Consider the following 16,191-nt stretch of genomic DNA (forward strand, 5'->3'; position numbering starts at 1 on the left):
TAGTTTGATCTAAAGTAAATGATCCAACTGTGTACACGAACAATCTAAAACTTGTTGGACGTGCGACTCTGCCGCGAATTCGATGCCATTCTGCATTGCATATAATAGCATCAACGTTAACATTCATTCTGCCTTGTTGAGTACAAGATTCTGAGTTTGTGCTGTCTTTGTCCTAGTGAGCAAAACTCTTTTTTGTGTGTGTTTTTAACATTAATTAAGTTGTTTTTGATGGTGCGGAATATTCGCCAACAAAGGATCAGAAACACTATTCAGTGTGATCCAAAGTAAATGATCAAACCGTTTCAACAATGTGTTTCAAGAAAGACTGAACTGTTTAAACATCCAGTTACATAACCTTGCCTTGCTCGGAGATGGAGTCTGGACCAGATAATTATGCTCAGAAGGTTTTGACAAGCTTGCATGTGATCAAATACTCGGATCATCCTACGTATTCGGGACGAATTTTAGTTCCCAATAACATGAAATTACGAATAGAGAAACAATGTGACGATGAACAAATAATAAACAACAAGCAAAGCAGTTGCTGCCAAACACATCTCTCCAAAGTACAGGCAAGCCACAGGGTTTGCTTGCTTTCTTTATTTGGTGTTTAACGTCGTTTTCAACCATTCAAGGTTATATCGCGACGGAACAGGGTTTGCTTCATTGACCAACTATCAGAAACGATCAAGTACACAAGGAAGCAAGCAAAGCAAAAGGCAATTATATAAACACAATGTCTTGTTGAAGCGATGTGGGGAAGTACTCACTTCTTCAGCACGACGATAAAGCTGTAGACAAAAGACACCAGTGTCGTCATCAGGTAGGCCAGTGGAAGACGAAAACCGTTACCAATGGTATCGGCGTTGCCATAGTAACCGTAGAACAACGGAGAATAAAGCATGACGCCCTTGAAAGAAGGCAGACACCCGTCATTGAAGGAAATGGAGAAAGCGAGAGAAGAGGCAGACAGAGTAAACTATTTGGACAAACATACAAGAATAAACAGGACTCTTGCGGAAAAGGTAAACCCAAACTGCAGCAAATAACATAGATGTGGCAGGGCAAGGCAAAGAAAATTCTCGGGCAGATGTACTTGGTCCAAACATGGACAGTGCTGAGAGAGAGAGAGAGAGAGAGAGAGAGAGAGAGAGAGAGAGAGAGAGAGAGAGAGAGAGAGAGAGAGAGAGAGAGAGAGAGAGAGAGAGAGAGAGAGAGAGAGAGACTCAGAACTTTATTACAAAAGAATAAAGGTTTTAGGCAAAGCCTATTCTTCCAACCTGTCCTTTATACAACACATAAAGACAGACGCACATAAAAAAATATAAATTCAATCATATAAAATACAGAAATACATTGTATGGAATGCAACACAATGTGCATTTAAGGAATTACATAAGGAGAACTCAAAAATTACAAAATTACATTGACATAGTTATACCTTTCATTTGGGAATAAAGTTGCTCCGATCAGCTACACATCCGTTAACACTAGTACAAAATGTTTAACAAAATAACAATCGAACAAGACATTTCATTCACGAATGATGTATGAACGTGACTGTCTCTTAAACATTTTCACTGAAGTTGCATTTCTTATCTGTTTGGGGAAGGAGTTCCAGAGAAACGCTCCCGAGAAGGCTGAGTTCGATTTGTAGAGGTCTATGCGAGGTATAGGAGGGATGATTTTTTGGGACCCATATCTTTTTGTGGTATGTTTGAAATGTGATTGCAAATACTTAGGACAGTCGTCATTTAGAATGTTATACATGAACACAGCCTTGTTTAACGTCAACTGATCTTTCAAGGGGAGGAAATTCAGGAGCTTTAGTTTATCATCCGTGGACCTATTCAAATCATGCAGAATAAGTTTTGCAGCTCGGCGATGCAGGAAATTGAGTCTTTTTAAATGAACATCACTGCAGTTATCCCAAAGTGTCGATGCGAAGTTTATATGAGGCATTATGTGGGCGTAATAGAACATTTTGAGTGCTGCAGAATCTGCGTAATGCCTTAATTTTGATAACAGGTACAAATGTTTTTATACTAGTTTGCAAATATTACTCAAATGAGTTTGCCATTTCAACTCTTGATCAATGGTAACACCCAATAATCTATGTTCCCTAACTTGCTGCACTTGAGTTGAACCAACTGACAGTTGTAATTGTAAAGGACTTAATTGGTGTTTTTGTCTCGTGGTTATCACCATACTCTTCGTTTTAATCGGATGAATGATCATTGCATTAGAAACGCACCACTCAGTGATTTCATCCACACTTGTTTGAAGAGAAGAGTTGACGGATTTCAAAAATTTGGACTGGTGTGAACAGAAGAGTCATCCGCGAAGAACTCACATCTAAATTTTTCATCAGACACATGAAGGGGTAAATCATTTATATAAATACAGAACAAGATTGGTCCTAATACAGAACCTTAAGGGACACCACTCCTGACAAACTCGTTTGACGAAGTTTTACAGTTATTGGATACATACTGTTTCTGTTTTGAAAGATACGATTCAAAAAAGGCACAGGCGGAGTCGTCTTTTAAATAGCACTTTAATTTCTTTAGTAGAAGTGAGTGATCTACTAGGTCAAAGGCTTTCTTAAAGTCCAAAAACAACGCTCCCGTTATTTCTGCTTTGTTTATTGCTGACAGCCTAGTCTCGCATAAAGAGCTTAAGGCGGTGTGGCAGGAATGCTTAGAGCGGAATCCAGACTGAAAAGGATGAAACAGATTCATTTGTTCCATATATGCCAGTAGGTGTTTGTGTATGTGCTTTTCAAGGGTTTAGATAGAACAGGTAAGAGGGAAATAGGTCTAAAGTTGTTTGGGTCTGTAATATCCTTATTTTTTGGAAGTGGTAATGTCTTTGCACACTTTAAAATAGAAAGGAACACGTTTTGTTGTATGCTTAGGTTATAAACATAAGTTAGGGAATCGACAATGTAAGGTAAAGCAAGTTTTAGCAACTTGACTGGAATCTTGTCTGGACCCATTGACTTCTTATTCGCCATTTGTTCTACCAGTTTTCCTACCTCGTGCACTGAGATTGGATGAATAGAAAACGTGTCAGTTTGAGTCAACTTTTGTCCACAGAATGTTTTTAATTTTTCAAAACAATCATCCGTATCAAGGGAATCATTCTGATTGAGACAAGATTTTAGGTTGTCTGCTATCGAAATGAAGTGTTTGTTAAAATCATTTGGAGATATTTGTGAATGAGAATTGGTTGATCCCTTCCTAGATTTATCAAGAATTTCAGAGAGAGAGAGAGAGAGAGAGAGAGAGAGAGAGAGAGAGAGAGAGAGAGAGAGAGAGAGAGAGAGAGAGAGAGAGAGAGAGAGAGAGAGAGAGAGAGAGAGAGAGAGAGAGAGAGAGAGAGAGTTCCTGACGTTTACCCCTGCAGCCCATATAGTTTTCAAGTCAAAAGCCTTGTAGTATTCATCGTCTGGAATAGTTTTTCTCTCCGTTGTGCCGTGGTCTGGGCCAACCATCATCTGTACACACACACACACACACACACACACACACACACACACACACACACACACACACACACACGCACGCACACGCACGCACGCACGCACGCACACGTTAATTGTCAAAGTCAAAGTAAGCGGAAGTTGATATTCTTGATATTTCATGAAAAACAAAAGGAGTAAAGATGAACAGTCGGCCGACTGGCATCTCCTTCGTGAATTCATATTCTGTTGGATTACTGTATTTCACTGGTTCCGCCGCGGCGGTCGACTGTCTGGGTTTCTGGTTTGTGAAACTGGCCCCTAACCTCTCCTGATTGGTCAACTTGCTCCTCGCTATGAAATCTACATGAAGGAATAGAGCTGGTCCCATGCTTATGATTTTGACGTAAGCCCACGCTCATAAGAGAATCATAAGCGTAACGCAGGTGTGACCACTTGCATAACGTAGGTCGGACCGGGCCTTTAAGGGCACATTCTACGTTGTCGATTCAAGTAAATACGTAGTACAGGTAATGCTTTGTATATAAATATTTACTTGCAGCGAAAAGATAAAAGAATTAAAAACACAAAAACACACACACACGAACTGTTCACATACCTCAGGAACAATGACAAAGCAGAGCGGCATAAGCGTGAGCCACACGTTGATCCACAGTAGCCAACGAAGAAAGATGAAATAGGATGTCACCACTGAGCCAAAGTGACCTGAAAAGAAGGGTATATCGTGTCGAGTGAACATGGACCGGTCTTAGATCATAGGTATAATTCCTTTACAGCAGTAAATCTTTGATGTGTTTATTGTGTGTGAAAAATCTAGGAGGAAAACAATCTGCTTGTATAGTTTGATTGTATGTATTGTACTGTACTGTACTGTACTGTATTGTATTGTATTGTATTGTATTGTATGACATTGCATTGTATTGTATTGTATTGTATTGTATTGTATTGTGTGAGCAACATACTCGACATCGTTTTCACTTCTTTGAAGTGGCACAGGTAACAGCGTTCATGTTTTGCGGTATGATAGGGCCGAGTTTTACTAGTTGACTGAAAATCTTGTGTTGTGTTGTGTTGTGTTGTGTTGCGTTGCGTTGCGTTGCGTTGCGTTGCGGTGCATTGTATTGTAATGTATTGTATTACTCGACCTAGTTTTGATTTAACTGAAGCGGCACAGAGAACAGCGTCATTATTTAGCAGTATCATACGGCCGAGTCTTACAAGTTTACTGACAATCGTGAACTTACAAACAGACTGATTGGTTGAATGGTTGATTGAATGAGTCAGGGAGTTGGTGAGTAAGGAGATACGCGAGTGAGTGCGTGTGTCATGCTTCATTTACAGACTTATTGACTGACGGATATACTACGTTTGCGCGTGAATTTTGCTTCCACTGCGAGTTGTGTTTTTGAGACCTTATTGAAGAAGCGTAGAATAGTATGAGGGGATTTGATTCACGAAACGAGACATACGAAATATAAATGGCAGAGAGAGAGAGAGAGAGAGAGAGAGAGAGAGAGAGAGAGTTACTGACTTTCAATTCTCTTGATGCGCATCTCCCAGGGAGTTATCCAGTATTCCAGATTGTTCCACGAACGCTTCAGTTGTTTTAGTAGCTGAAACAAATTCCAAGGCCAATTAAGGCAGAGTATTCATTCCAATCACTCAATAGACAGAGAGACAGACAGACACACACACACACAATCAGAAGCAGGTTGAAGACAAACACATTTAAAGACTTGCACAAAAAGGATCCCAGACGGAAAGACAGACAGACATATTTCCGGCACGCAAAAGTTTGTGCCACACGCGCGAAGCCGCCTTAAACAAACAAAAATACGCTTACGTCACAAACATTCCAGACGAATACAATGCAGAACAACAATTTCTCTCGTTTGGTAATTTGAAACGAAAACCAACTGCGACCGTACTATTCGAACAAATTTGAAAATATGGACACACCGTTTAACAATGACAACATCGAACCAACAATAATAATGAAATAACAAAAGTTTCAACTTGCTTCATTCATAACAAAACATGTCCAGCCTTCATCTATGAAACAGGGTGGACTTTAAACTTTAGTCTTTCACTTTTGAACAACCACTTCTGTAACCAGTTTTGAACTCAGCAAAAATAGAAGCAAAATTAGCAAACATGGCAAAACACTAAGCTTATAGTTTACAAAATAATAACACGAGAATTTATTACGCGCACATATCTCACCACAAGGCGACTCCGTCAAGGCGCACACATACACATTCTTTCGCATTAACAACTCGAGCACACTTACGCACAAGAAAAATGTTCATTCAAAATGAACAGCGTCGATGCAATGTCCACCAAAGATTTATTTTGGGAAGTGTTAAAGGTTAGGGTCAAAAGTTAATGAATTGCATGTTGTGCTGGATATATAAATTGTTTATTTCAGTCAATGCTTGATTCATAAGTACATTTTTCAGCATGGTGCATCTACAGGAGGGTGCTCCAACAATGATGCATAGTGCCAACATTTAGCGCAAACTTTTCACAACAGTGCATTATTACCACAAAGCGCATACAGCGATTATATAGTAGCAAGTTGCACTAAACATTTGAACAAAATGCATTTTGTTCAAATGTTAACAGCACAGCACCAAGTTTTGCATAAGTGCACAACAGCACTGACCATTTCACAAAAGTGCATTACAGCTGTGACAATTTTACAAAAGTGCATTGACCATTTCAGGCAGATGGCTAACATGCAGATTTCGCTTTTGTCTGTCTTTCTTTGAAAAGTAGGCATGTTCAAGATCGATGAAGTCATGAGCAATTGGGTTAGATGACAGAAAAGATTCAAAAACGTCAGATTCAGTTAGATGACAGAAAAGATTCAAAAACGTCAGATTCAGTGTTTTGGGCACTGTTGAACAGGAACATTCTCTCCTGTTCAACAAATGTGGGTTCAATTCAAAAGCAACATTGTCACAGATAGGCTAGTGTTACATTTCTGTAAAGTTTCAAAAACATCTTCCATGTTTTGGTTACTGTTGAACAGAGGCATATTTTCCTGTTCAAAAAAGTCTGACACAAATTGTCGTAGTTGTGGGTTAAGGTTCGATCTATACTGTCCTTCAAACGAGTCGTAGAACCGTCATTGTCACAGATAGTGTTACATTTCTGTTTTACATTCAAACGAGTCGTAGAAGTAGTAGTACATTTGCGTTTGGTTGTTTTTTCTTTTAGATTCCTGTCACTCATACTAGCAGTATTGATTGAGGTACATAAATCTGTTGATGTACAGGGATGACTTGTTTGTAATGAATCCTTGTTTCCTCCACATTGAGTTTGCATTGCAGTTGGACAGAAATGAACAGGTGTTAATTGATAAACACATTGATAATGGCTTTTGAGAAAATCAATCAATTCTGCAAAGGAATTAACTTGATGACATCAAAACTGCAGCGCCATTTGAAGAATGGTTACCATTAATATTTTCTGTTTCTTTGATGGGAATCAAACAAATAAAAACATTGACTATCCAAGTTACCATGAATGGCAATAGTTGACTCCTGAAAAGTAGCAAGGATATAATTTGAGACGATAAACGCCTGATGCAATCCCTCCTCAAGGTCAGTCAACTCAAAACCTTCATCATTCGCAACATCAGTAGGCAACACAGCGGGATTCGTATGTCCAGAAATCATGTCGAAAAAATATTACATTTCAAAAGCATGTCCAACCACAGTTGTTGGCAAGTGTTCGTGTCCGAAGTAGCCTTCAGTGTGTGTATATGTATTCATGTGACAGAGAACGTGACCTCATTGTTCAATCCTCTCTCTCTCTTCTTTCTCATTCGAACGCACACACGCAAGAACGTAGCCTACGCACGCATGCACGCGCACGCACACACACACACACACACACACACACACACACCCCGCTGACGCACACGGCAAACCACGCACACACACACTGACTGTCGGCAAGCATCTCTTTTTGTTTTCTTTACCTTTGTTTATTGTGTTTTCGATATTTGTGTTTATTTTTTGCTTGACTTATCTGTTTTATTTTAATGTTTGCTATCCACATCGTGTGATAAATGTTTCTTCTCAGTCTCCGAGTCAGTTTAGTTTCTGCACGCCGCTTTGGTATCTGTATATGCTATGTTGCGTCTGTGTATGCCTACAAGAATTTTGGGTGTAATGTGCCTGTGGTCTGCTCGCAGTCGAGCACAGAAAACATGGCGGCGCCCTGCAGGCAAATTCGTGGAAAGTCTTCCCGACCGCAGATACCAGCGTCGTCCGCGACGCTGGAACAAGTTACATGAAGATGACAAGGCAACAACACAAACAGAGACACGGCACTCAAAAGTAAGCATGACAAGTGGAACAGTTACATTTAGAATGTGACAATTTTACCTGTCTTCCTTTTTGTTGGTAGCCCCGACCCCTCGACAGCTGCCCCTCGTGCTTCATCACAAAAGACTTGGCAAGTCTGTACAGATTTGATATAAAAGTAGGGTCTGCATCAAAATGCTACTACTACAAAATGATGAACGAACAGACAGCCACATACCAAAAGTGGTCATGCGCACACACACACACACACACACACACACACACACACACACACACACACACACACAGAGATAGAGAAAGACAGACACACAGAGAGACAAACAGACAGACAAACAGAGAGACAGACAGTCGGACATACAGACAGACAGACAGACAAACAGACAAACAGACAGACAGACAGACAGCAAACAGAGAGGCAGACGCGGTATAAGCATTTCTGTGCGTTCGAACACAGGCACAGAGATAGGGGAGTGGAATATACAAATTTAAAGTGAACGTTTTTAATTTGTGAGTCCTTCTCTTCTTCTTCTTCTTCTTCTGCGTTCGTGGGCTGAAACTCCCACGTACACTCGTGTTTTTGCACGAGTGGAATTTTACGTGTATGACCGTTTTTACCCCGCCATTTAGGCAGCCATACGCCGCTTTCGGAGGAAGCATGCTGGGTATTTTCGTGTTTCTATAACCCACCGAACTCTGACATGGATTACAGGATCTTTTCCGTGCGCACTTGGTCTTGTGCTTGCGTGTACACACGAAGGGGGATAAGCCACTAGCAGGTCTGCACATAAGTTGACCTGGGAGATCGGAAAAATCTCCACACTTAACCCACCAGGCGGCCGCAGCCGGGATTCGAACCCTCGACCTTCCGATTAAGAGGCCGACGTCTTACCACCCCGCCACAACGCCCGTCTGAGTCCTTCTCTGAGCAGTACAGTTGTTCACACGCATTTCATCACAGGCTTTATTCTTTTTTAATATACAGATCTAGAGTACTTTAGGTAAGCCTATATAAAACCACGTTTCCTGCTGTACGAAAAAGAAACCAGTGAGATCCTCATCTGTAGCTTGTGACGTGCAAACATTTTTTGGATGGGTGTTTCCACACGCAAGATGCTTTCCCACGTGTCATCTGCGTCCTTTCACGGATAGGCCTACTTTTATCCAACATAAAAGCTTTGCCAGATTTGTTGTGACAGACATGATGGTTTACATCTTCACCCCTCCTGTCTCTCCAAACAAAACAACAGCAACAACCGGCGCAAATATCTTATAAATATGTTACAGTAAATTGTCAAAACCAGGAAATTTACAAAATCCCAGAACATTTCAGGAAATTTGTAAATTTTCTGTTTCACTCGGGGATTTTACAAATTTCCTAAAAATTCTAGTAAATTTTGTAAATTTCATGAAATTAGCATGCCATTTTTGGCTCACGAAGTGTAGCCTATGCGATCGTAACTTTGTCTGTCTGTGCGTGCGTGCGTATGTGCGTATGTGCGTATGTGCGTGCGTGCGTGTGTATGTCTGTGGTAGAAACTTTAACATTTCGTCATTTGAAGACGTCACATTATGGCGTAAGAGGGTTAGACGTCACGCGAAGGAATGTCTCGGTCATTGTTATTTTGAGCGGGCCGAGACTATTTGGCAGTCGTGTCTGTTTAAAGTAGGCTACATGCAGACAGACAGATCTAGATCTAGTGTCTCTCTTTCTTGCACAGTGTCACCAATGCTTACTGTGTGTGTGTGTGTGTGTGTATGTGTGACGGAGTGATTGAGTTTGTGTTACTGTTTGTCGATTTCTTACGTGAGCCTTGAAGGCTTCGCCTCTTGTTTTTTATGAATTTACTGAACAATGAAAAATTAGTTTCAGTAAATTTGTAAAATTCTTTAAATAAAAAGAAATGCAAATTTTCCTCATTTTGCATTCTCATTTTAACTGATTGACTAAAACTCTAAAAGGAAATTAACATACATATATTACCTGCTATTCAGACTTGGTCGTGTGACAGACGGTTTTTATTTTACACGAGATTACGTTGATTGTCTAACGAAGCCGTCAGCTAATCGAGTGTGGAAGAAAACTCTGTCACACGACCAAGTCGGAATAGCATTTATGTCTCACAGCTTCAAAAGAGGAGAGAACAAACACGCTTTGCGTACTCACGCTTGACTAACCTAAACACAGGAGCAGTCATTGTGGAGATATCTACTTGTTGACGGAAGTGACCGAACAACTATGAATGACGTCTCGGTATATGTGAATGACGTCACAGTCATCGTCACAGTCTGTATCTTTTGAAGCATCGCATTCTTCATTACGTCTTTCTGTGTCTGTATTCGCAACATTTTTGCTCTTTTCGGGATCTTTGTCATCTATGTTCACAACTCTGTCCTTCTAGGGCAGCTAAATTCGCGTATGGAAACAGTACTGTCGTCTGGGATGCCGTTTTCAGTATTCTCAGCGTTGAAGAATTTTCAAAGAGAAGAAACGAAAACAGCAGGAGAAATAAAAGTCGTGTGTGCATTTTGGGGCTTTTGGAGGGACGATTTCGAGTTTGAATCCGTTCTTACCATCCTCCAAAGCGTGTAACATACAATCTTGCACACGTTTGATTTAGTAAGTTAATGGCAAAGAAGGAAAGCGTGTTATATGAAGTCTTATATCGCGCGCGTATCTCCAGACTCGGACTCAAGGCGCAGGGATCTATATATTACATATCAGGCATTTTACGTCACTGTAGAGACCACATTTATGTGAATATCAGAAACATTTTCCGCAAACGGATCTGATATTAAATCATGTCAGATTAACACTGACTGAGGATAATGACATATATGGAAAACCGTACAAAGTTGTTTGAGCGAACTGGTTCTCTTTCCGTGCGTTTCAGGCTCTAACTGGATTCGGAGAAATGAAAGACGATTTTCCCCTATTTTTGGGCGCCTCAGATTTGGATTGGCTTCGTTTCGGATTCGTAATAAATAAAACACGAAACCAGTCTATCTTTTCTGAAGAGTTGGAGGAGAAAGAAAACGCCAACAGTACGTGAGTGTGCCTTACTTGAGGACCTGAAGCTTCTTCCTGATGGGCCAGGGCTGGAACTTGACGTTCTCCATGATGTCCTTCTGCTCCCCGATGCGCTCCACCAGGGTCAGGGGGGCCTCCTCGTCCTCCCCCCTGTCTGCCAGCTCTCCGTCCTCCTCGTACATCTGCAGGATCTCGTTCTCATCGCTGGGGGAGGGGGAGAGGTGGGAGGGGGGAGGGAGTGAGGAAACAAGACACAATGCTATGAGCTACGGTCAGAGTTATGTGATAGCAAGTTTAACAAATCATCCCAAAACAAAACAAACAACCCCCCCCCCCCAAAAAAAAAACCCCAAAAAACCCCATCTACAACCTAAAACAAAAAAACAAAACCGTTAAAAGAAAATATATCTTAAAAGAACACAGAGCAAAAGGTATGAAGGGTAGTAAAGGGTGGGGTTGGGGGTGGGGTGGTCAGAAAAAGAAAGTGAAAGGTAGGTTTGGGAACTGAGAAGGACTAGAGTGGGAAAAAAGAGAGTGTGTGTGTGGGGGGGGAGGGGGGGGGGGAGGAGGGGTTCAAGTGAAATCAACCCTTGACTGCCGAACAAATTAAGTTTATAAACAAAAAACCGAGAAAGTAAACAAACATCAACAACAACATTCAAGCTATAAAAAAAACCAAAAAAAACACTAGCCCAAAATTTTGAAAATGGTTTCCAGAGGAGGCAATCATTTTGCTGCAATTCAAAGGGAAGCGGTTGTTTTCTTTTGTCAGAGTATTGATTTTTTGATAATAGGCAAGTACTAAGTACCTGATTCTTATTATGGTAGTGAAGGGGTCAAGGATGGAGAAGATGGCCGGGAAGAAAATGGGGCGATGTGGAATGGGGAGTAGAAAGACATTTAAGAGCCCGGAATGAGAGTTTACAGCCTTTAACATTGAAGTGACCGAACAATTTTCTGCACAGACACGCTACCACTTACAGGAGTTCATGGAACTCGCCATGGAATTACCCATGCTCAGGAAACAAGAAAAATGTAAGCGTATGCAGATGCTTACTCTGGCATTCCCAACCCGAAGGACGAGTTACTCCTCACAGAGCGTCGTCGACGTCGCTTTTTGGAGGAGGCTCTGTGAGAATTCCTCCTGCTCCACTGATAGTGACTCATTTTGCAGGCTCAAGTTCTGCTACACACAGATCAGCTCTTGTGGTTTCTTTTCCCTAGTTGTTATCACTGTTAAAACACAAGAAGTGTTCACACAGATGGCGTCCTGTCTTTAAAATGTTTTCTTCTTCAGATCACCGATGTCGAAGGATGGTACCGTCACTGTATCAATCTTTCTGTCGTTGAGAAAGCATATCTTGACGAATATTTTACATTTTGAAGAACAACATCTTCGACTCACACATTTACCATCAGCGTAACTTGCTCTCTCAACGATTGAAAGATTTTATTTGAGACATTATTAATGCAAATTGTATACATTTTATATATCGTGTTGTTGTTTGATTAAACTTGTAAAGCCCTTCGAGCTGTGGGGTAGCGCTATATAAATGTTCCATTATCATCATTTTATTATGATTTCCTGAGGTCAAATTCGCTTTAAGACTTTTCAGAAAGGGTGCCCTCAAGAAGACAAGCTTTAAAGATGTTTTTTCTTTCCGTGTATCGTAAAAGCTATCACAGACAGAAACAGATACAGACCCTTCCATACACTACAAGCACCTTGTCACTTCAACACATACAATTTCAACAGCTTGGCTGTCCACAATGGATAGCGGTTGTTTTCCACAGACCGGTGGTACTGGTAACCACATCATTACGGCCATTAAATACGGATGCTGCTCATCAACAACTGTCGGGTTCTTACAACTTCACGATTAGCACAGGCGGGTATTTCCAATTCTTAGACTTTAGCCATGTTACCGCTAGTTGGTAATATGATTAGAAGTAATGTTGACTTGATTTTCAAATTGACAAGTTCCATGATGAATGCTCAAGCTTTTCAGGATAGGTGATTTATACTACAATGACTGATTTATATTTTGGAATGTTTCACGTGCGCCGAAAACTTTATTCGCTGTATTCTGTGATAAGTTTAACCACTGAAAGGCAAGTATAAACTGCAAGTAATAAACGACAAAATCTTTTTTTCTTTTTGTTTTTGTACAATTTTTGATATTGTTTATTGTAAAATTGTAGCAATTTCATAACACACAACCAAAGCACAACTGCATGTTTTCCGTCCTTGCTTGATTGGTACACAGAAGTTATTAGATCGAACACACTCAGAATACATTTCAAACAAACACGACTGTTGGTGCTTTCCGCAAACTTACACTTGACACGACAAACTTCAACAGTGACAACGGCAGTAAACAAAATCCGATTGAGTTCATCATATCACATTTAAATTAATCGTTGGCTTGCCGTTAGTGTTATTCAGAGAGATTAATTCCTTTGAAGGAATTTATTCTCCAGGGCAATACCTGTGCACATGAGTGGTCGACACAACGTTATTTAGTCCTTCTTTATGTCCATGTTTCGTACACCCTTCTGGCAGGTAACTCTAGATGTCATTGTTTGTAACTCTCTCCCTCTACCGTTCAAAAAGAAAGAAAAAAAGAAAAGAACTCAGGGAGATTTTCTCGCTAAGCCCTAGAATAAGAGTGGGGTTTGAGTGCAAAGTTCTGCATCATTCTTTTTTTTCTAACGGCGCCAAGCACAAACTCGCCAACCAATAACAATAACATATCGTGATTTCTGGTACCCTGGATCAGAAAACGGCGCGCAGATTGATTCATGGGTGAAATGTCAAAAACCGTGCGGCTACCATGCATGCACGCTAAGGCCAGATTTGTTTTTGTATGCCATTTGCATTTGCTTGAAATATCGTTCAGTTGAATAGTTCATGTAGTTTTCGTAATTTTCTGTATTTTTTGTGTGCTTTCTGCCATGTTCTACACTTTGTTTTATTTTTTAATGACTCAGCATAAATAAGCAAATAAAAAGGACCAGCGCATTTGTTTCTTTAAAAATACGTGTGTTTCTGAATTAGTGCGTACACCTTTTCCTCTCATGAGCACTTGTGCTTGTCATCAGGCATCTTAAAAGGGCATATTAATATTTAAACCTTCACAACTCCTAATTTCCAGTAACATTCCTTAACAGAGAAAAAAATCAAGTGTGTCTCAATTGGTGACACACGCATCGTAAGTTCTATAAGAGTCTCTCCTCAAATACAGCACACGACATGAAAGGAAATTCCAAGAAACAAGTTTTTGTTTTCCTGCACTTTTTCCCACGGCGTTAAAAAAAATCACTTTCAAGTACTTCACGCTTCACTGGGTAAATGTCGAATAAAATATACGCACAACGCCGAACAACGACACTTCAAAACAACTTCCAAGCAAACACATCCACAGGGAATGATAAATGGGGTGCGAGTCGACGGCAAAATGATCCCGTAAATTTTCTGCAGGCAAGGTTAAATCACCTCGCTGTAGGCAACTCCCTTCCCACCCGAGGTACAGAAAAGGGTACGCATGTCTTGCAAACTATCCATCAAGCGCAACACACCTTGTCTCTTTTCTGCAACTTGTTCAGAAAAGAATCTCATGCCGCCTCTGAAAGGCCATTGATCCGCAAAATCCCAATGCATGTTGGCCAATATCGTGTTCACCTATCGTAAATCGATGCGGATGACGTGTTTCCGGTGTCGCGCGCGAACCAATACACGCAGTAGCGGGGCTGATATTCAAATGTGATTAAAAGCGGAGATTGCTCACTATTCATGGTAGCCCATGTTGTTACTCTCTCGATTTTTGTTTCTCTACATTTTTTTTTCTGGGTGGCAGCACTACCGTTGTCAGTTTTTGGTCATGGACCGTGACAAAGTGTTTTGTTTTGTTTCCCGTGGAAAGCTTTGCTGTGAGGTTATTTTGGGTAACCAACCCGGGTTTTTGTTCACTTGTTTGATTGGCATGTGCTATTTCAAAGCACCGCTGCTGTTCAGAAGTTTGATCGACAGGAGAGCTACCGTTAAACAACGAGAAACCCTACTTTCTTGCCATCATGAATTCTTGAAGTGCGGATGCAGTCAGCGTGTACTAAAACAAGTTTGAAAGAATCGGTCCTTTTGTTAAAAAATGCGACAAGAAAATGCCCAGCGTGGTGGTGGCACATTTGAATTATTAACATAGAAAAACGATTTGAAATGGTTTGGCTCTTTCTTACAAGAAGGGTCTTACAATTTGTCATTATTATAGTATAATAACGCTACTACATTACTACATTTGGGCTTTCAGAAAATATTCCTCTGAAGGACAGTCGCTTTAATGACAAGATAAGGATGTGAGCTTTTCTTCTTCTTCTGTGTTATAGTGATATAATCTTGGGCTGTACTTTTTTCTCCTTCGTCCTTTTCTGAAGTTTAGAAATTGAAGTGCAATACTACACGTGGAATTGTCCTCATTAATAAATATGAAGAAAGTTGCTTTCTTTCTTTCTTTATTTTGTGTTTTACGTCGTTTTCAACCACGAAGGTTATATCGCGACGGGAAGAAAGTTGCTGATTCAAAGACACCTTCCTCTCCGGGTAGAAGAGCATGTACACCACTACCAATCTGTCCAGACCTTCACATGTGATAATCCACTTGCATGCAGAATCAACAGCCTGTTTCCTTTCTGTGAACACACACACACTCACACACACACACACACACACACACACACACACACACACACACACACACACACTCACACACACACAGCACACACACACACACACACACACACACACACACACACACACACACACACACTCACACACTCACACACTCATACGTACACCGTGGACATGTATGCATGTCCTCATTGATAAATATGTCTCCATAGGTGTCAGTTACAAAATTCGTTTATCGAAAAATCCCAGTCTGCGCAGGAAGCATCCCAGGCTGAAGAATTTTTGGCAAGTGTGCGATTGGAGAGATACTCATATCGCACGTGAAAGCCTGGAGAAATATATGGTTGTTTTAGAATAGGAACGCATACTTAAAAGGGACCTTATAAAAGCTTCTAAGAAATAATAGCCTCAGGGACTCCACAGACTAGTATGCTGCATGCTCACCAGAACGTAAAGTATATATACCCCTGAATAAAATTAATTATTTACTGGGGGATTAAAAAAAGAGAAACTTAATTGAGGGTGTTTCTGGGTTAGGATTTGAAGTGGACATATAGACAAAAACAAAAAAAATAACAAATTAAAACGAAAAAAACAGCCTCCGGCGTACAGCAGCCTTCATCAGGGCCTCCGGAGTTGCTGTCTGAGCGAACGACGA

The 16,191-nt window shown here is 40.7% G+C and overlaps 1 protein-coding gene across 1 annotated transcript in view; it reads right to left on the minus strand.

Annotated features, from left to right (window-relative positions):
• The window catches only part of LOC138953398 (uncharacterized), a 39,154-nt gene that overhangs the window by 19,710 nt on the left and 3,253 nt on the right, over positions 1–16,191 (minus strand). The window contains exons 2-7 of the mRNA XM_070325200.1: positions 10,883–11,115; positions 7,882–7,957; positions 5,016–5,097; positions 4,083–4,189; positions 3,401–3,499; positions 771–910 (exon numbers count right to left, since the gene is read on the minus strand). Coding sequence (XP_070181301.1) covers positions 771–910; positions 3,401–3,499; positions 4,083–4,189; positions 5,016–5,097; positions 7,882–7,957; positions 10,883–11,115 — 737 coding nt within the window. The remainder of the gene's footprint in view (positions 1–770; positions 911–3,400; positions 3,500–4,082; positions 4,190–5,015; positions 5,098–7,881; positions 7,958–10,882; positions 11,116–16,191) is intronic.

Source organism: Littorina saxatilis, linkage group LG2 (genome assembly GCF_037325665.1).
Source record: "Littorina saxatilis isolate snail1 linkage group LG2, US_GU_Lsax_2.0, whole genome shotgun sequence".
Taxonomy (NCBI): Eukaryota; Metazoa; Mollusca; class Gastropoda; order Littorinimorpha; family Littorinidae; genus Littorina; species Littorina saxatilis.